General features: G+C 47.4%; 1 protein-coding gene and 1 long non-coding RNA gene across 9 annotated transcripts in view; one reads left to right on the forward strand and one right to left on the reverse strand.

Annotated features, from left to right (window-relative positions):
- On the forward strand, positions 1-7400 carry LOC104150647 (uncharacterized). Of its 7 annotated transcripts, XR_011136370.1 has the most exons (5): positions 5-127; positions 1503-1667; positions 2636-2754; positions 5212-5250; positions 5710-7400. It is a non-coding gene; the product is annotated as an uncharacterized lncRNA (long non-coding RNA). The 7 variants fall into 7 exon arrangements; XR_011136368.1 differs by having other exon boundaries at positions 1-127; positions 2636-5250; XR_011136371.1 differs by having other exon boundaries at positions 2-127; positions 2636-7017; positions 7118-7400.
- A 1327-nt stretch (positions 7401-8727) lies between these two features.
- Positions 8728-19442, reverse strand: part of AP3D1 (adaptor related protein complex 3 subunit delta 1) — a 46125-nt gene continuing 35410 nt past the window's right edge. For both annotated transcript variants that reach the window (XM_068919603.1, XM_068919604.1), the window contains exons 22-32: positions 18140-18344; positions 17209-17271; positions 16487-16582; positions 15811-15960; positions 15627-15674; positions 15091-15280; positions 13851-13939; positions 12713-12798; positions 12167-12288; positions 11306-11385; positions 8728-10911 (exon numbers count right to left, since the gene is read on the reverse strand). In XM_068919603.1, coding sequence (XP_068775704.1) covers positions 10816-10911; positions 11306-11385; positions 12167-12288; positions 12713-12798; positions 13851-13939; positions 15091-15280; positions 15627-15674; positions 15811-15960; positions 16487-16582; positions 17209-17271; positions 18140-18344 — 1225 coding nt within the window. In that variant the 3' untranslated portion in view covers positions 8728-10815. The remainder of the gene's footprint in view (positions 10912-11305; positions 11386-12166; positions 12289-12712; positions 12799-13850; positions 13940-15090; positions 15281-15626; positions 15675-15810; positions 15961-16486; positions 16583-17208; positions 17272-18139; positions 18345-19442) is intronic.

Consider the following 19442-nt stretch of genomic DNA (forward strand, 5'->3'; position numbering starts at 1 on the left):
CTCGGAGGCCGGCGGGCTCCTCCCACGCCACCGGCGGGGGGGCGGGTTGCGCCTCGCCGACGGCGCCAGCGCCCGCCAGGCCGGGCCGGGGCCCCGGGGAGCGGTGTTGGGTGTTGGGCCAAGCGGGGTACGGCTGGGGCGGCCCTGCCCGGGGGGTCGCTGCTGCCACCGCTGTGTCACTGGGGAGACGGGCGGGGACAGGCACTGGGGACAGGGGGACGGGCTCTGGGGAGGGGACAGGCCTTGGGGACAGGGGGACGGGCCCTGGGGACAGGGGGACGGGCCCTGGGGAGGGGGACAGGCCTTGGGGACAGGGGGACAGGCCTTGGGGACAGGGGGACGGGCTCTGGGGAGGGGACAGGCCTTGGGGACAGGGGGACAGGCCCTGGGGACAGGGGGACGGGCCCTGGGGAGGGGGACAGGCCTTGGGGACAGGGGAACGGGCTCTGGGGAGGGGACAGGCCTTGGGGACAGGGGGACGGGCCCTGGGGAGGGGGACAGGCCTTGGGGACAGGGGAACGGGCTCTGGGGAGGGGACAGGCCTTGGGGACAGGGGGACGGGCCCTGGGGAGGGGGACAGGCCCTGGGGACAGGGGGACGGGCCCTGGGGAGGGGGACAGGCCTTGGGGACAGGGGGACGGGCCCTGGGGAGGGGGACAGGCCCTGGGGACAGGGGGACGGGCCCTGGGGAGGGGGACAGGCCTTGGGGACAGGGGGACGGGCTCTGGGGAGGGGGACAGGCCTTGGGGACAGGGGGACGGGCCCTGGGGAGGGGGACAGGCCCTGGGGACAGGGGGACGGGCCCTGGGGAGGGGGACAGGCCTTGGGGACAGGGGGACGGGCCCTGGGGAGGGGGACGGGCCCTGGGGACAGGGGGACGGGCCCTGGGGAGGGGGACAGGCCTTGGGGACAGGGGGACGGGCCCTGGGGACAGGGGGACGGGCCCTGGGGAGGGGGACAGGCCCTGGGGACAGGGGGACGGGCTCTGGAGGGGGGACAGGCCTTGGGGAGGGGGACAGGCCCTGGGGACAGGGGGACAGGCCCTGGGGAGGGGGACCCGATGGGATGGGGGCACATGGGGACAGGCCCTGGGGCCCCGGGGACATGCACGTGCCTTGGGAAGGGGAGGACGTGGGGACAGGAGGACACAGGGACAGGGCGTGGGGTATGGGGGGTGCCTTGGGGACGTGGGACGCAGGGACAGGCCTTGGGGACAGGAGGACACGGGGATCGACTCTGAGGCCTTGGGGACAGGGCTCTGATGAGGACAGGCTTTGGGGATGGAGGGGACTGATGGAGATGCCCCGCTGCCACCCTGGGCCGGGCTCAGCGGGTCCCACGGCGTCAGCATCAGGATTAGGCTTAGGCTGACGGTTAGGGGCACAACGAAGCCCGGGAGCAAGGTCCGGCCCAGCGTTAGGGTTAGTCCACGGTGGCTTTTACACTGGGCCCCGAAAACTTAACATAAATATTTCTGAAAGAAAATCAAATCCCTCCTCTAGGTGAAGTACCCCCTCGGCTGCGGGGAAGAGCCACCTCGTCCCTGAGCCCTGGTGGCGCGCGGCGAGCTCGGGAAGAGGCTTTCACAGAGCTGCAGCAGGGCAGGAGGCCGCTGTCTGTCTGTACGTCCTTACGGTGTACGTGGCAGCCGCAGGAGTGCCTTGATGGTAAATAACGGGCTGTCGCACAAATTGGAGTCCTTTATAATCAAATGCGTCCTTGCCATTAATTGTTTTCCTACCAAATCAAAAAAAAAGCCTCTTCCTAATTTTTTGCCAGATCATCTTTATATCCAGTTATTAGCAGCAATTTTCTTCAGCTATCTAATTAGTAATAACTTCAGATCACATGGGCAAGAGACAGAGTAGTCTGGTTGCACAGTCATCCATATTCTACCCCCTGGCTGGCCGCTGGTCAGTGGTGAGTGCTGGGACACGCCGGTCAATCTCTGCTTTGATTTCCCCGTCTGTAAAACGCTGAAATTGTTAGAAACGTGAATATTTTGAGGTGAAGAGCACTGTAAAGCGCACCCAACGCCACTCTGCTAAAACACCCTGCCGAGTTTTCCTCCCTGCGGTGGGAAAGGAGTGTGTCAAGATTGTTTCCTGCCCTGCATGTGGCCCAGCTCTGTCTCACCCTGACCAGTCATTAATGCTTAGAGATATCGAATCCAAGATGTCACCGCTAGCAAAGAGCAAAAAATGATAATTCCAGAGAGTTCTCACAGGTTCTGCAACCGGGGAAACCCCCAGAGAAGAAGTACGTGTTCACACTGCAAACGCTTTTATAAGGGGGACCTTTTTTAATACATGACCAGCAGATGGGGCAGCAATCCTCCTGGAAGGAGCCCGCCGGCGAGGAAGAGGCTGGGGATGAGCCCTCGCAACGGCTGTCTCCATCCGCCTACCCTCGCTCGTTGGCTTATTCCAATGCCTTTTAATCTACATATTTATATGATATACTTTCTTTCTTTAACTGTTTAAATTTGTTAGTTGAGGGACAAGTTTCACCTCCTGTCAGATCTGTTTGAAGGTGGCCAACAGGTTTCTGGAAAGAAGAAACAGCTCAACCGCATAAACGTGCCTTTAGAAAAACAAAATAAAACTCAAACTCTTGTCTACTCCTCTGAATTCAGGCCTGGGCCCTCACTTCTCCTTATAAACTCTGCAGAAGCCTACAGAAGACGTGATAGAGACCTGCATGGACTATTTGGATGCAAAAAAGTTTTGTCTTGGAGAGCTGCTGTCCTCCCAGGTGGGGCTGCGGGAAGCAGCGGGAAGGGGGATCTAAGGCACTTCCCAGACTCACCGCGCTGCAGATTTAAGTACCACGATTTTAAGTACTTCACTTTTCTGCTGCGATGTAGCGCTAACTGCTGTTGCAGGCAGTGGGAATTCCCACGCCCTTCGCTAACACTTTGAGGCCAATACTTCTTTCATGATGCTTTAAGAAGTAGTGGATGCAGCTCCTGTGCTTCCTCCCCTGCCTCCTCCCGTTTGGTGGCTGCCACGTGTTTCCTATGGTGTGAAACATCCCTACTCCATGGATTTCCTCTTGCATTGGCTAATACCTTGAAAGTTAATTCAAGCAACCCATGATTATCCTGTGGGGAAAACCGTTTTGGTCCCCTTTCACCCTTACGAGCAGTTTTATCCACTTGCCTTTTGTTTGTGTAAGACATTATAGAAATACTGCTTGCAAGGAGAACCTGCCTTCCACTTCTGGAAAAGGGGTTTTCTTTTAATCTTCAAGTTGCAAAGTCCTCCTGGCATTGCTTGGACAGTCTAAAACTCAGACCATCATTTAACCTGAGCTTTGCCATTGCTTATCAGGGATGGCTTGGATATAATTTGCGCTTCTTTGTAATTAGAAAAGGCTGGTTATTCTTAGGAACCTTAATTAATTAAATTAGAGATGATATTGAGGGAATAAAGTGTTGACACAGCAAGCTAATAACATCCTGCTGCTAAATAATCTCCACGAAGATGAATCGTGGTCGGAAAGGATGGCAAAGCAATCAGCTGAGCAGAGCGGGAGCTGTGGAGTCTGCAGACGTGGGCTTGCCAGCCAGACTGCGTCACTGTGCCGGTCTCTCTGCCAGCTGCACAGCTGGATTTTGACTGGCCTTAACTATATTTCAGCCTAGGGCTACTCAGTAGATTCTGGGCCAGATTCGGACTGTGAGAAAAGTTTGTTTGCATCTCACTGAGGCCCCAGATATGTGGTATCTGCTGCACCCTTGCAGGATTCACATATTTGCTGCCTATTCACATAGCTGCTGCCCGTTGCCATCAAAGTGTTGTAGCAGGGCTGGGGAGCTGCGTCAGCTGCAGCCAGTGCAAAGCATCCCCCCTGAGCAGACTTTGCTAAAATTACTCATTAAATTATTCATTAAAAACAGAGGAAGTCTGTGTCACAATGTAGCACACTGTGAAAGTGGCACGAGCTTCATGTGCAACTTGGTGCTGTGCTAGAAATGCCTGGTCAGGGGCAAGTTTGTCTTATTATTCATTGTCATTATTGTCCTCGTGGTGGAACAGAAACGTTCAGTGAGGTGCCCTGTAAACGTAGGAGATGACCAGAAATCGGGAGCAAAACAAAAAAAAAAACTTCAAGCACATAGTTTTAAGCCAATCTGTATAATTTCTGGACAGAAAAGTAGAGTTTGTAACACAGGTCTATCTGAGCAGAAAGATCCAGTCCCCAAAATAATAGCTGTTCAACATACAAGGTTGTTCAAAGACCCGATGAATTAAAAACAAGATTTGCTTTTACTTTTGCAGCTCTGGACAAACTGCCTAAAGTTGCAGTCTAAACCAATACTGCCTAAAATGGCAAGTAAACTGCCTGTAAAGTTGCAACCTAAACCGCAAACCTGATGTTAGCAGCGTTGCCATTGCTCGGCGCAGAGGGAGCAGGGGCTGCGGTGCAAGGCCAGGGCTTTGGGACAGCCGGGACGCCCGAGGCAGGGCAGGGCGCTCTCCCGGGCAGCCGAGGGGTGCTGCAAGTGGCTGGGTGGATGCTGGCACCCAGCTGGATGCAACAGGAAGGGGTTAACCCGCCGCGGAGCTGGTTAGGCAGGATGGCCCAGTGTGCAGAGCACTGACCTCCCATGCAGCCTGGGGAACCAGGTGAGTGATCACCCAGTGGTGAATACACCCAAAATCAGGCGCACGAGATCCCCTGGAGTCTGGCCCTCGGCACCTGCCCTGTCCCAGATTGGCGGCAGCAGCAGCAGCAGCATCGCCTGCGCAGCAGGTTTTGCTCCTGCATTTTGCAGAAATCTCTGGCTGCGGCCATCTCGCGCATGGCCTGAGACTTCTCCCACCTGCCTTGCTTTGGCTCCAGCTGCAGCAGGCCACCCTTTTGGATGGCGGGCAAGTGGACGTGTGCGAGTGCCATCAGCTGGGGCCGTGAGATGTCTGCAATGCCCTTAAAAACAGGAGAGAAGGGAGTTTTTTGACACGACAATCCCAGCAGTGCTGTTAACAAGCACGTGCCTTCTTTCCTCCCCTGCCAATGGCTAAACACTTGCTGAGGAAGCCTTTACCCCTCTTTTAAGCATCTTTCCTGCTGCTTCCTCATGTCATTGGAAGCTGCTCAGAGAAGCCTGTTTAGCTACAGGCAAGCGCGAGTTCAGTGCTCGGCTTTCTAAGGTGGTGAATGGGCATTCACATCTCACTGGGGTTTTTCTTCTTTTTTTTTTTCCAGAACCAAGATCCACCAGCACGCCGAGTGATTTCCTTGCTGGTGAGAGGGGACTTGCAACGCTGGGACCAGTAATAAGTAGACACTAGTCCATACTCATTTCTCAAATCAGTGGCGTGACAACTCCCATCGCCTCTAAGGCGCTATAAAGCGGTGGGCAGCTGCTCTGGGAGTAGGGGTGGGTTTCCAGTCCTCGGTACTGGGCACAGACGGTCACTGTCACCAGCTCCGGAGACAGGAGCGACCCCAGCTCTAGCTCGGATGCCTCCAGCCTCCCTGTAGCTCCATGGCCGCCTTATTCCTTCCCAATTTTTTCCAAGCTTAGCTTTATGTTCATCCAGCAAGAAACGTCCAGCCTCGGCGCAAAAAGGCATCGCTACAGTCCTATGAGTCCTACAGCCCTTTGCTATTTTGGCAAAAGCTGGCAGCCTTCCTGGCTTTTGATCAGAGGGTTTATTGCTGGAATTAGCCAAGCTCTAATGTGTATTCTTTATTTTTCAGGAACTGCACATGCACCAGATAAGGCTGGGGCAGGGTTAACCCTGCTGGAGTTTCTGCTCGCCAGAGGAGAGCGTTGCTGTTGAGATAACTTCCAGGCTAATGGGGGAATGAGCAGTAGAAAAGAGCTTTCCTTGCTCTCCTCATGGGGAGCAAGCCCAACCCTTGAGGAGGCAGGAGTAGAAATATTTGGTTTTAGCGTTTTCAGGACAGCTCAGTTATTCTAAACTTTATTACAGTTGAATCAGAACACGGCCTAGTCCCAAACAAGCTTTTGCCTGCTTGCAAACAGCCCCCCTCCCCATTTTTGTTCAGAGCCCAAGGTGAACCCCACAGCTCTGCTAGGGTTACTCCAGGCCAGGTTCTTCCTTCCTTGCAGCCATCTCAGCCCTGTGCTTTGTTCCCTCTTAACCTCAGTTCTGCCCTGGGGATGGGAACGGTTGTGCTCCTGCTCTGTCCCAGCTGGTGGGCGCCACGTGGCTCAGCACCACCCTCGCTGTGCTGCAGGGCAGGAGAGGCTGTAGCACCTTTCTCTGCATCCTCTGAGCTAACTGACAGGCTTGCCGGGAGCCTCAAACTCAGCCAGGCATCCCCAGCCCGACGTGCCTTCCAAACGCTGAAAAACGAGGCAGATGCAGCCACGTTCCCGCCCCAGGTGAGATTCAACTCTTGCTGCCGAGGCCAGACACCAGTTGCCAGCAGCGACCTGGCTGCAGGGGTGGTGGTTTAACAGGACAAGCTGAAAGAATACGCTTGTCCTGTTAAACAAGGACAAGCAAAAGGAGAAGTGGTAAGAAACACAGCTGCTGGTTCAAAGGGAAATTTTCACAAACATCAGAATGAGGGAAGTCGAACACAGGTGGCAAGTCCCTGCAAAGCTTAAAAACAAACTGCGGTGGAAAGCAGACTGGTTACCCAAACCCCAGAACCTGCAGAGGACGCAGGCGCTCATGGCATGCACTTAAATTTTCCTATGCTCTTGCTATTTGCTAGCACAAAAGGGAGTGACGGTGCTCTTTAAAACAAGGAGTGATTACAGGTGCCGGTGTGACTGCCCCAACTTAGCAGCCAGACCTACAGCACAGCTGAACAGCTTGTTTCCTTCCTTCGTTCTCACTGACAGAAGCCACCCAGGGGAGCCAGGCCAGGGCCTGCAGGTGTGAAGGCTCCGGCAGCTTAGCCAGGACTTCCTGTCGCTCCCAGCTGGTGCACGGGGCAGCACAGCATCTTCTTAGCAGCTTGGGTTTAACTGCTGAGCAGCTGATCCCACTCTGTGCTTCCAGCAGCAGCCACCTTCTGCCACAGCCCGAGGTACAGGGCCTCAGCAGAGCCGGTGCAGCTGCTGTGGCGATGCCTGTGCATTTCCAGACAGCACAGTTGCTAATGGTTTGTTTTCCCCCCCGCCTCCAAGGAATAGATGCTGCTCTGTCCAAGACTTGGCATGAAACACCTGCAAGCCCCAAACCGCCAGGATGGCGCTCTCCTTCCCCTGGAAGGACGGTGCCGACTGCTGTTTCTTTTATGTGCCTGCTCATAGCATGCAGTGTGCAAAACTGAAGTGTAAAAATATGCTTGGATAAATGCAGAGAGCAGGGCAAGAGTCCTGGTGCTCAAAGCCAGGAGTGCTTGGCGCCAGCTCCACTGTACAAGGTAGCATTGTGTAGTTAAGCTACTGCAGCTCATTAAATACTTTACATTCACTCCAAGTGCTTCCTGGCTTTGTGTGTTTTTTTGGTTTGGTTTTTAGTTTTTTTGTTTGTTTTCTTACATGCAGAGTCTCTCATTTGCAAAGCAATTGGTTTCTATTGTTGCTTCCATCCTGCCCGATCCGTGCAGGCCCACAATGCAGCATAGCAAGCAAGCAAGCAAGCAGCCTCCCTAAGGACCAATCTGGGATTACAATATTGGGTTAGTGTTGAATGCAGAAAACAAAGGACCTGCTGCTTCCTTCCGCAGCAGGAGCTTATCAAGTGATAATGAGGCCAACCAGTCAGTGCAAGCCAGGGATTTTTCCTCAATGCAGAGCTGGTAGGCTCCTGACCATCACATCCCCAGGCATTTTCTAATAGTCTGATTTTCACAGGTTCTGGTCTTACTGGCAAGCACGGCAAGTACCAACAAAAACAAATGCTTCCGTTCCAGTTGTGACAGTACCAGATGTTGAGCCGCATATTAATATTGGCATGTTTCTGCCACAGTTTGTGCATGATGCCAGACTGAGAGGAAGAGAGGTGCAGACTGACTTCTGTTCTTCAGTTTCTGGACATCCGATTAAGACCAGGGCTCCAATTTGCAATCTTAGCTGCATTTGCAATCCACAAAAAATAAAATAAAATAAATGAATGCAGCTTTAACTGAGGTCAATTGCATGAGCTTCCCCCCTGTAATTCATGTTAGTGATAACTATTGCTTGCAATGCTGCCTTACAGAGGAAGGCTAAAAATTGACAGCCTGACTTAGTCATTCAAAATGTGCAGGAATAGAAATTTTGGTGTCTGCAAAATTAAGGCCAGTTTAAAATACAACCAACGAAGAACAGCACCATTCCAGTGTCCCACGCTAATGACTCCTTTTTGTTCATTCACTTCATGCTTTAGAGCTGTCGCCACTGACAGAGCAGGTACATGACCAGCACCTGATATGCATACTGGGGATACAGGCCTGGCAGGATTCCCCTCATTGAGGCAAACCAGTCCCTAGCCGCTTCACACAGTTGCGTTTGAAACAGCTTCTCATTTCCTCCAGAGTTTTTGGCACAAGATGCCCCTTACCACCCCCAAAGACACAAGCACTTCAGATCTGGGGTATATCCATGTCAAACAACATAATACTTAGGGGAAACGTTTCCCCTGAGTACTATACAGCATTTGCGACGTTTGGCAGTGGTGAAACACAATGTTAATTCCAGGGTTAACTGCATTTCAGGGACTGGCAAAACAAGCTATTGACAAAATTTATTTTCAAGGGCATACAAACTGGAAGGGTCTTATAAAATAATGACTACTTAGAAACCAAAAAAAGTTAACTTTGTTTTGAAAGTTTATTGGATCATCTTGACACAAAATCATTACAGCAGCTTGTGGTATGTTTCTTTTTTTTTTTTTTTAAAGGGAATGTTGATAGCAAATAATTTTGTGAATGTAACACATCATACAGTTTCAAAATTCTAGAATCACTGCACAGGATTCTGTAAGAGAAGACTCTACATGCTAAAGTGACAGTTTTCATCCATGAATTAAAAAAAACACTAATTGAGGAACATTATCCTTTAAGACAATTTCAATACGTTCAGCTCCTAATACACAAACTGGCTAACCAACGGAGGTTGACCAATACCAAGAACTACCGCTTCACCAGCGGTGAAGCCTGCTGCAAAAGAATTCCTGCAGCACACAAGTGCAGTCAGAATATAAAGCTGGTCCTAGCAATAAAACCACAGCAGAGACTTTAAAAAAATACCCTAGTATGGGAAGAGTGTAAAGAGCACAATACACGTTTAAAGTACATGACATTAACCCAAAGGATAAGATCAACGCTTTACCCTGTTCCCTGCGTAGGGTTTTCGTTAAAGTCTACTGCGCATTGCTGACACCTTGTTGGAGTGGTGGCGGTGCCAGAAAGGTACAGACAAGCCTAACTCCTCCCTGGGGCCCTCTTGGTAATAGCAGCCGACAGTTCTTGACCCCTGCCTCAAAGTAAAACCGTTCAAGCATGTTCTCAGTGCGCTGGGTACGGAACTGCAACTAAAAGAACTGAAAACAATTTTGAAGCAAGAGATTTGGGAAAAGGACCTTAATTAAGCATATTTGTAAAGGACAGAAAGGCGTCCCCTTCCAGGGAGTGATTCCACATGTTTTCAATAGTGCAGAATGGACTTCACTCAAAGACTCTCCTTTTCCTCCTTCAAAAGTAACCTGTAACGTTAACACAAGTCTGTGCTGCTCCCTCACCAATCCCTCCCTTCCTTCCATCCCAACAAGGACACCCCTGTTGCGGGGACCCAGTTGCACTTGTGCCGCTAAATCTGCATCCGCTGCTGTGGAGGCAGGGCTGTACAAGCCGCAGGGACCACTGACGTGTCACAGCACCTCTGACTGCACAGCACAGAGGGAGGGAACAGGGCTGCATCTGCAATCTGGTCAGAGTACAAGGGATTATGCATGTGGCCATTTCTCTAACCCGGTAGTGGTCAACCTCAGCTGGTGAGCAAAATGATATATTTAAAAAAAAAAAAAAAAAACAACCCAAACACGCAGGAACAGACCCCTTTGGATTTCCAGTTTCTCGCTACGCCCTAACTTTTCAGGAATGTGAAACTGAAGTGGACTCCTAAAACACATCAGCAGACTGCTCAAAGCGGGAAGGCATGATAGATTTTATGGAGGGAAGGGAACAGATAACCAAACAGTAATACTTTCAGCCTGTGTTTTATGTACTTACCCTCTATTCTTTCAACTGTCACTAGAAGGTTAAGGCTCAAGGCAACTACTATAAACAGAAACTCAAAAACGTCCCAATTCTCACTAGGCTCATTTAGATTAGCCCTAGGAGATGGAGGATGTTTATATGCTGATCACAATGGATTTTTCTGCGCTCGAGATAATAATAATTATAATAATAAAAAAACAAAAGAGGCCTTCAGGTCCAGCACCAGCCTCTGCTAGAAATATACACCGACTACAGCAGCCCTGAAGACACATTCCATGGCTAAGGATCAAGTCAACCTTCCCCAGTAACCAGCACAAGCAACAGACTGTGCTACTGTTGATAAACTTCTGCTTAGTCCACAATTCCACAGAGATGGCAAGGTTCATGGGATCATCATGAGCTGCTGAATAAATACCGCCCCTCCCTCCCTCCCTCCTCCAGTCATGTCACCAGGATCTCTTTGGGCTAGAAAGGGTTAACACCACAGTTTGTAAAAAGTTTTGAAATAAAAAGGTAACGTATAGCCTTAAAACGTCTAAACGGCAAACAGTGGTGGAGTTAACTGAAAAGCACGTGCCCCAGGATAGTACATGCGTACGAGGGAGAAACTTAACACTTGGGTCTGCTTGTCTTTACACATTAGGTGTGTTTCTTGTAGTTGGAGTATTTTGTAAGGAATATTCAGCACTTGGACAATGTCTCTTTCATCTCATCCAACAAGTTGCTAAGCAGGGTGGAATCACTACATTTCCCATCTACGGATACAGAGTTCTCTCCCTTGGAAAGAAAAAGAAGAAAGAAATCCATTAGCTTCTCCTTTAAGCGGGCACAACTATTCCCAGGGAAGCTTGCGGACTAGAAACTGTGCAGACTCCCCTGGCTGTATCGCCTGCACGGGAAGGAAGCAGGCTTAGACGAGAAGTCAGTTCAGGGGAGCTGCCAGTCCTGCTGCTACCCATCAGGTATGGGATGGGCAACAGGAAACCATCAGGGAAGTACAAGCGTGGTAGCGGTGCAGATAAGACTGCTAAGATGGGCCAGGTGAATTAAATGGCCCATGATGTCCCCAGAAGATTTAGATAAGAATATTTCTCTCTTCCCTGCAAGGTGGGAAAGGCTACAGATTTAGCATCTCTCAGCGTCCCATTTCAGAACATTACAACGCTCTTACCTTTTTTACCAGTAGGCAGACGTGATGACCTTGGATAGAACGACTGTACATTGATGCACAAGAATCAACACGTTCCACGACTACAAAGAAAGCAGGAGTTTTAATTTATTCTGCTATTTCTGTAATAACGTTTGCTTCCCATGAAGAGGGACTACTACTCTGCCTGGCCTCGAGGAGCAGAAGCTTCTACCGAGCGGAAGAGGAAGACAGGGTTAAGATGGCGTACGTGCCTGGCTCCTCCTGGCTCCTATCTGGGATATTTTGCAATACTGAGATTAGTCATATGTCTTTTAAGTAAACTGCAAAGGTTCTGTGGCAAAAACACTAATCAGAATGTAGATCTCTTCCCTAGAAATACCTTCAATCAGGCAGTGCCTTACACATACACCAGAACGTGATGGAACAGCCATTTGTTTTGCTTTACCCAATCCCTGCATTTTAATTTAGAATTTCTTCTCAGTCCAAACTCAAGTAGCTCCATCTCTACCTTACTGAAACAAAGCACAGGGGAAAGAGGTAGGATGAAGCACCAGAAATCAAATACATCCCCCAGAGAACAGTTACAGCCCTAACTACGAGCAAGCTACTCCCTTGATACCTGTGATGTGTCTCTCAGGACTGGATGAAAGCCACAGGGACCCAAAAGAGAGCTCATTTTGGGGGTCAGGGCAGAGGATGACATCCACGTGCTTGGAGGACATCAATGTATTACAAAATTGGCAAACACTCCTCTGCCAGATTTATTTAATCTGTATATCTGGTTCTGTCATCAAGACCACGGAGTGTTGCATGCTCTCCAAGAGCAGCAGAAATTTTAAAACATGGAATTTTACAGAAGGTTCTGCATCGAAGACGACTCACCTGAAAAATGATGATGAAAACAGATCTTTGCTAGTAGATGTTGGAAAGAAATGCTAATTCCATCTACTTTAATAGAGCTCATGTGCAGGTCCCCAGACTCTAGCAGCTTGGCAAAAGCATCACTGCAAAACAGGAAGGGAAGTAAACACTTGTGCTATAAATTCAAGTGAAATCTGCCACATTAGCCCCATGCAGACCTTAAGATATCTCAGGATGCAGAAGTCCAAGTACGACTAAGTTCTAGTAGGAAAAGGGGGTTAGAGCAAACATGGGAACCATACTCCAGGCTGCCCTAGAGAACCCTATGATCTCAAACGCCACTACTTCCACATAGCCTCTTCTTCAAAATCACTTGAAACAAATTAGTGGACAGATTTTAAAAGTCAAACATTACAGCAGAGAACTGAACCGTAACAAAAGCAATCACGAGCAGCCAAAGTCAAAAGCATGCTGCGTATCTTGCAGAAACGGCCTGCAGCCAAAGCTCAGCTTCATATGGGTGGCAAAAGCACCAATGTCGTGAGGTGCCTCCTGGATGGCACTTACCTATAGCAAGGCGTCGTGATCAAGTATGAAGCGCAACTGAAGTGCAATTTGAAATCTAGTTTTTCATGGGTTGAACCTTCATCATTCTGCAACAGGTCAAAGGAAAGGAGATGAATGGGAGCCCCGAGGCAGCAAGAGGAGGTACCACCCCCACCTACCGAAAAGGCACAGATGAGACTGCTAAGGCTTCATTCCCTTTGATATGCCCTGTCAGGTCCTGAAGGATCAGTTTGAGGAGGGGGGGGGTGACCCTCATGCTACAACATAAGGCCACTCTGAGACACAAAATTTGGGCAAGGGGCTTGATATATACACCTAAAACAGTAAAAGGACACGTAGCTGGATGGATCTGGTTACATTTTCAGTTTCATCCTGCTGAAACATATCAAGCAGATTCAAATTTACACTAGCACTGAAAGATGTGGTATTACAGTTCACTATTTACCAAGCAAAATAATAAATCAGTGCTTCCCAACTCTCAAGCACTAAAAATAGGGCTGATTTACTGTTTTTTAAGAAACTCTTAAAACAGAGAAGAAACATTCTTAAAACAGAATTTTTGACTCTGAAGTAGCCACAACTGCCTCCATTCACTTCCTTTGAGCTGTTCATGTAGAGTTCCTTGATTTATAATCTTATTTCAATAAAGTCAATAGCTTATACATTCTTCAAATCAGGTCGATACTTATAAACAATGCCTTTAGCTAACTGCACTCTTGCTCAGTTTCCATCCCTATTAGTTCTATCTTAATTCTTATTACTATTTTTCCAGCCCTGTGCCAGGCTATTGGGTTATTGAGACTCTAGGTTGCATCCATGCTAGTTGGTTGCCCTCCTCCTCTTTCCTGGCAGATGCATCACCACAGTGATTTTCTAGCTAACCACGTGGCAAACGTTTCGGGCTGCATTGCTCGCACATTGCCAGGAATGACAATTTAGGACATGCTTACATAGTAACTCAGGACGCTCTTTGCACAAGATGCCATGTAAAATACTTCTCACATCACAGAATGGGCTGGTGCAGCAGAGATGAAATGATGCCTAGGAGAAGCTCTAAAGCAGTGCCTTCCACCCATGTCAAGCTCCCTTATGCAGTTCCAAAGGAAGCAGAAGCACAAGAGTTTAAAGCTCCACTTACTTTGACTATAAAGGACAGTGTTCCTTTTAACTTCTGAGCCATAACAATACTCTGAAGTGTAAACACAAACTGAGCTTCATTAGAGATTCCTAGCATGAAGAGAAGAGAGGGAGAATTCAGGTCAGAGAATCGTTTCCATGTCTAAGCTGGGTCTAAAATAAAGTGACCACAAGGAGCTAAGCTTTAGGGATTGACCATTTCCCACCCAACTAAGGTGTGAAGTTTTCCAAGGAGCTGGAATGGAGCTGTATGCGCACCTCCTCTTGTGAATTAACAGTGTTACGGCACTTAATTCTTGAGTCTCTGAAGAGCAACAGTGCTAGATGCCTTTTGGTAGAGGTCATTGAGCAAGTACCTAGGCAAAATGTGTCACGGTAGCAACATGCTTACACATTTACATAATTGAAAGACATATGACTTTCCAAATAATTAACAAAAAATAATTGTTTCTAATGCTTTTCTTTTAATATATAAGTCTATATCAAGGACTGCCTTATACAGAATGAAAAAAATATGACCCCACTGGTTTCCACGGGAAGGGGGGGGGGGTAAAAAAAAGCACTCAAAAAAAAAAAAAAAAGCCCTAAATTCCAGGAAATTGAAACACTGGAACACCTCACAGAAGTTAACTCATCTACAAAGAAAGTGAAATTGAAAGCAGTTCAGTGACTCAGTTGTGCTGGGTCCTGCCTTTGTCCTCCATCTCATTGTCCAGTATCTCTTAATGGCTCAGCTCCCCCTTCAAACGGCTAGGTATTTAATGCAGACTTGCACTGCAAATGACCTCTGTCATTAAAATAGCGGAAAAAAGCTTGAGAATAGATCTAGAGTAGACTCTTAACAGTTCAAGGACCAGTACAAAAGAAATCTGCCTATATATATATATTTTTTTTTCATTTTAAACCTCATGGCAAAGTTCTTGTGATTTTGGGATTCCTGTAGTTGGTGATATTAGCATGTTCCAAGGTGTGCCAGAATGTAGTAATCTGAAAAAAAGAACTTGGACATTCAGACTCCTAGTTCTACATTAGAACTTTGCTCTTGCTATACAGAACCACATGCGTTTATACTGTCCATACTACTGTCGAAAGGTCACATAAATTGTGTGAAAGCATAATGAAAAAACAGGCAGCGGAACATGTCTTTCTGGAAAACAGTAAGACGTTTAAGCAATTCTTTCCACAGGAGGGCAGCGCAGGACTAAACATATTCCGAGAACCCTGCACAAAGCTGGTCATACCAGGGGGTAGTTGGAAGGGCACAGGTATCCCATCATGTACCGATGACCCTTCTGGTCGGAGCATTTTAGTGTTGAGCGAGTCCAGGACATTTAGTTCCATGCTCTTCAGGAAGCTAGTGCTTTTGTTCTCAAAGATAACAGAGACAGTAACTTGACTGTCATTTTGCAGATTTCCTTGAATATCGTAGGTCTGCAAGTGAAGGTTAAAAAAAAAAAATCACGGGGATGCTTTAGAAACCTCTAAAAAGGTAATTTGACACAGTTTTATGATAATGAAAAGCACACTGGTGATCAGGTCTACAGTACTGCCGAGTAGTGGGAAAACATCAGCTCAAAAAACTGGTTAAGCGAGACAACCAAAGGAATGGGAATGGAACCTTGTTAGCTTTCCAGCTGCTGGGATATAAACAGCTCTTCAGTTAAATGCTGTCTACATAAGTTGCTATATTATTCTGGGTATTATGCAGGGTATTCCCTTCTTTTCCGAGAGAATACAAGAAGAGAAGTTATCTGTATTTGAACACCAAAAAGCTCACCATTTTAATGTAAGGATTTTCAGCAAGAAGGCGGTAACTGGACATAGGCTGGAAAACAAGAAAGAAATTACAGTCACAGTATAACAGAACTTAATTCTCTGAAGTGTCATCCTCCTTCCCCTCAAACACTGTTCAGCTCCTGCTTTTTCCCCAAGGTTAGAGTTGCCAGCGCAGAGCTACTCACTGGTAGTGGTTCATCATCTAGTGTTCCATTCTGTACTGACTCTGTTGTCTCCTCCTCACTGTGATGATGCTTCTTTTTGGATTTCTTTTTATCCTTGGACTTCTCTTCTTTCTCCTTCTTGTGCTTTTTCTTCTTATGCTTGGAGGATTTCTACCAAAAACAATAAGAAACTACAACAAACCCTTAAAATAAACTATCTTTCCAGATACCGCATCATGACCCCTCTACCAACACTTCAACTCTTTGCTTCCTGTGTGTCGAGCGAGAGCCAATCTCCTGGAAGACTGAGCGTAGTTTCCTCGTACAGCAGAGATCTGGGATAGAGCCCGCATTCCTTACACTCCAATTACCACTCCATGTTGAGTCCCAGAATACCCTTGCTCCCATCCCTCCAGTCAGATGCCAATGCCTTAACTCACAGCAGCCAGGCCAGCAGGCAGCAGAAAGCCAAATCTCTTCAACTGACTTGAAGCGCAGCCTTGAAATTGCTAGCTGACCCTTGGTTCAAGGAACAACCAAACTTCTTGTTATGAAGTGATTAGAGCTCCCAAAGGGCATAATAGCCCACTGCTGCCTACTTGCAGATGGTCACTGCACTGTTGGCAATCCCTATGAGCTTATTTATGAGGAAGATGAGGAAAACGTGGCTAAGGTGGCAACAACTTAAACCACTTACCTTTCCTTCATCCTCCTCCTCCTCTTGCTCTTCCCTTTCTTCCGTTTTTACCCCTTCAGGTTCAGCCACAGCAGCAGCGCTCACTTCAGGCTCGCTCTGCATAGATGATCAGAAGGGTCATGACAGTCAAAACAGCAGAACCCTAGCCAAAAAGAAATCTCAACAGCGACACTCACCTGTCACCCCCTGCCTCCCCCCTGAAAAAATCTCCTGTTATTTCAAGAATTACATCAGACCAACAGGGTACAAAACCTTTCCTTTGAGATCTCTGAAACTTGGTAAATGTGATCACTCCAGGACAAAAGATACACATCTCCTTGAAGGAATCGGAACCTTTACATTCCCTGTCTCTTTGTCAAAAATCTCCCATCAAAACCCATGAGATATTTTTCTGTTGGTCTACATGTCTCTCAGATCTAATGATACCGCTAGTGCCTAGTTCACACTAGGAAATAAAACTTTAGCTGATAATATAATATTCAAATCCCATCACGGCCTGTAGCTGCATCTGTATTTCTAGCCACTGATCTGCATTGTAGAGTGAGCTTGAAACCTCTAGTTAGCATCTGCCAGCTGGGGAGATAAAATTCCACTGCTTCATGGCAATACATGGAGGAGATGAAGACCATCTTTCCCTTCTCTCCTGCACCGTGACAAGGCACTCGTATCACGGCCGAGACTAAGATCAGGAAAAGTTTCTTGTGACATGGCAAGATGTCTACCTGTGGCTGGGAAGTGGAGGCAGGTGGTGGAGCAGTGGAGAGCCAGAAATCCAAGTCTTCCCCCTGAAATCCAAGGGAAAAGACAACAGTTATGGTTGTTTAGATACTATTCCTAAAAAATTGATGTCTTAAATTAACACATAAAAGCTTTCATGGAACTGCATCTCTCCAAAATGCTCACAAAGACAGATGCTGTAACACGTTTAGGAGCAAACGGTTCAAGGAGCTTAACTTCAGCCTTTCAGCACATTTAAAACCTGGACATAGGTGACAGTAATTGCAAATTTCCATCTAACAACTCCTTGAGGGCTCCTGCAAAATCAGTTGCTCAAAGTCTAAGTTCCTAGAGGACAGATCTAGACCGCCTGAAACCATCAGTAGAGGTGGCAGCAAATGCCAGGCATACTGAAGACTGAGTTACTCTAAGTATTGCAACATCTACAGGCATTTAAAGCACATGGGCTGTGACTTAGGGGAAACTTGCATCTCTGTAGACTGGTTTACAAAAAGGATAGTTGAGTCTTCGGAGTAACTGTCAATTAATGCCAAATTTTAACTGAAAAAAAATTTTGGAATACACGGGGGCCAGGATATAGAATGAAGATGAGTTCCAGATATTTCACTAAGGAGAGTTCTTTGTTTTAAAAACTGACAAAATATCAATGAACTCAACTTTGAAATTAGATCCGGAAGATCTGCAGCATAGGCTGCTGCAAGCTGAAGTCTTCTGACTGAGTGCTATTTTCAGTAACAGAAATCTTTAAATACATGCTGTTATGGTAGTAGCAATTTAAGGAAAAGAAAATTGAAAACATTCAGCTCTTTGTTGTTTAGGAACAGTCACATGTGACAACTGAAACACAAGACACCCAGCAATATATACAGCCTATAACAGCATTTTCTAAGAGAGTGCATATCTTTGAACAATTACCTTTTTTTCTTCTTCTTCCTCTACTACCTTTTTCTCTTTCTCTTTTTTCTTTCCTTTGTCTCTCTCTTTTTCTTTGTGTTTCTTTTCCTTCTTTTTGGGTTTCTTGCTCTTCTTCTCTGCAAGGGGAGCTTCTGCTTCTGGTGACTTCAGGTTCTCAGCATTTCTGTGTCTCTGCACTGGCAGCTTCTCACTGTCTGCTAAGGGTCTTAAAAAATAGAGAGACCATTACCCTCCTGAGGTAATGCAGGACAGTCTCCCACATGTAGGACATTCTCTCCCACAGCCCAGATTATGTGCTGCACGCTTCTGCACCCCAAGAAAGGTTTGTTTATGCAACTGTACCACTGCTCTCATGGATTAGAAGCTGATAGAAACACTTTGCAGGTGACAGAGCCAAGCTTTTGCTAACACCCAAACACCCTTAAAACAGTAACTACACACTTGCAGGTTGAATAACACTTACAGAAGAACGCAGGCACATACCATTACTCTGCATGTCTATGAAACCACTCTCAAAGGAAGAGTGAAAAAGTAAAACAGGAGGAAGTATTTGCAATAGAGTGGCAATTCAAGCTGTGAACTGACTGGCTGGCTCTAACAGCCCTTGAAAGGCATGGTTTCTGTTATCAATGAATAGGTAACTCTGACTGGAAAAGAGGTAAGCAATGAATCGCTTCATTTTGGAAGTTTATGTTCTGAATCTGTGTTCAACCATTATATTAAAAAGCTGCATTTTATTTCAGATAATTGTTTGCAAGAGCACGGCTGGTAGTTCTGATTTATGTTGCGTCCAAAATTCATTACTTGGAAAAACACCACCATGGAAGTTTCTCCATTCTTGTCAAACACTGTCCAGAAATCAGTGAGGTAGAAATCCACTGAGTGCCTCTTTTTCTACAACTTTTGCTTAACGTCAATTGTCACGTCTGAGCAGCAAACACCAGCTCAGGAAGACTTCTGCTGGTTTCCACTCACCTCAATTTTTTGCTTATATTGTAAGGAGCACTGGACTTGATCTATTTTTACTTTGAAACAGACACTGTATAGCCAGCAAGATCACATCTGTCTGAACAGTAAGCAGATCTCATTTTTAAACTTTTTCACATATACCTGCACAACAACGGGGATTGTAGCTGGAAGTCAGCAATGAAGTTCTCTCACACAAACGTGAGGGTCAGTGATTTCAGTAGTTTCATGACCCTTCAAGTATTGATGCTGTCCACCGAAATCAACCAACCTTACAAAGAAGGCCAACTGCTTAGCGATATATTCTTACCTGGAAGGCTTCCCTGAAACCAGACTG

The sequence above is a fragment of the Struthio camelus genome, chromosome 26, assembly GCF_040807025.1.
Source record: "Struthio camelus isolate bStrCam1 chromosome 26, bStrCam1.hap1, whole genome shotgun sequence".
NCBI classification, from domain to species: domain Eukaryota; kingdom Metazoa; phylum Chordata; class Aves; order Struthioniformes; family Struthionidae; genus Struthio; species Struthio camelus.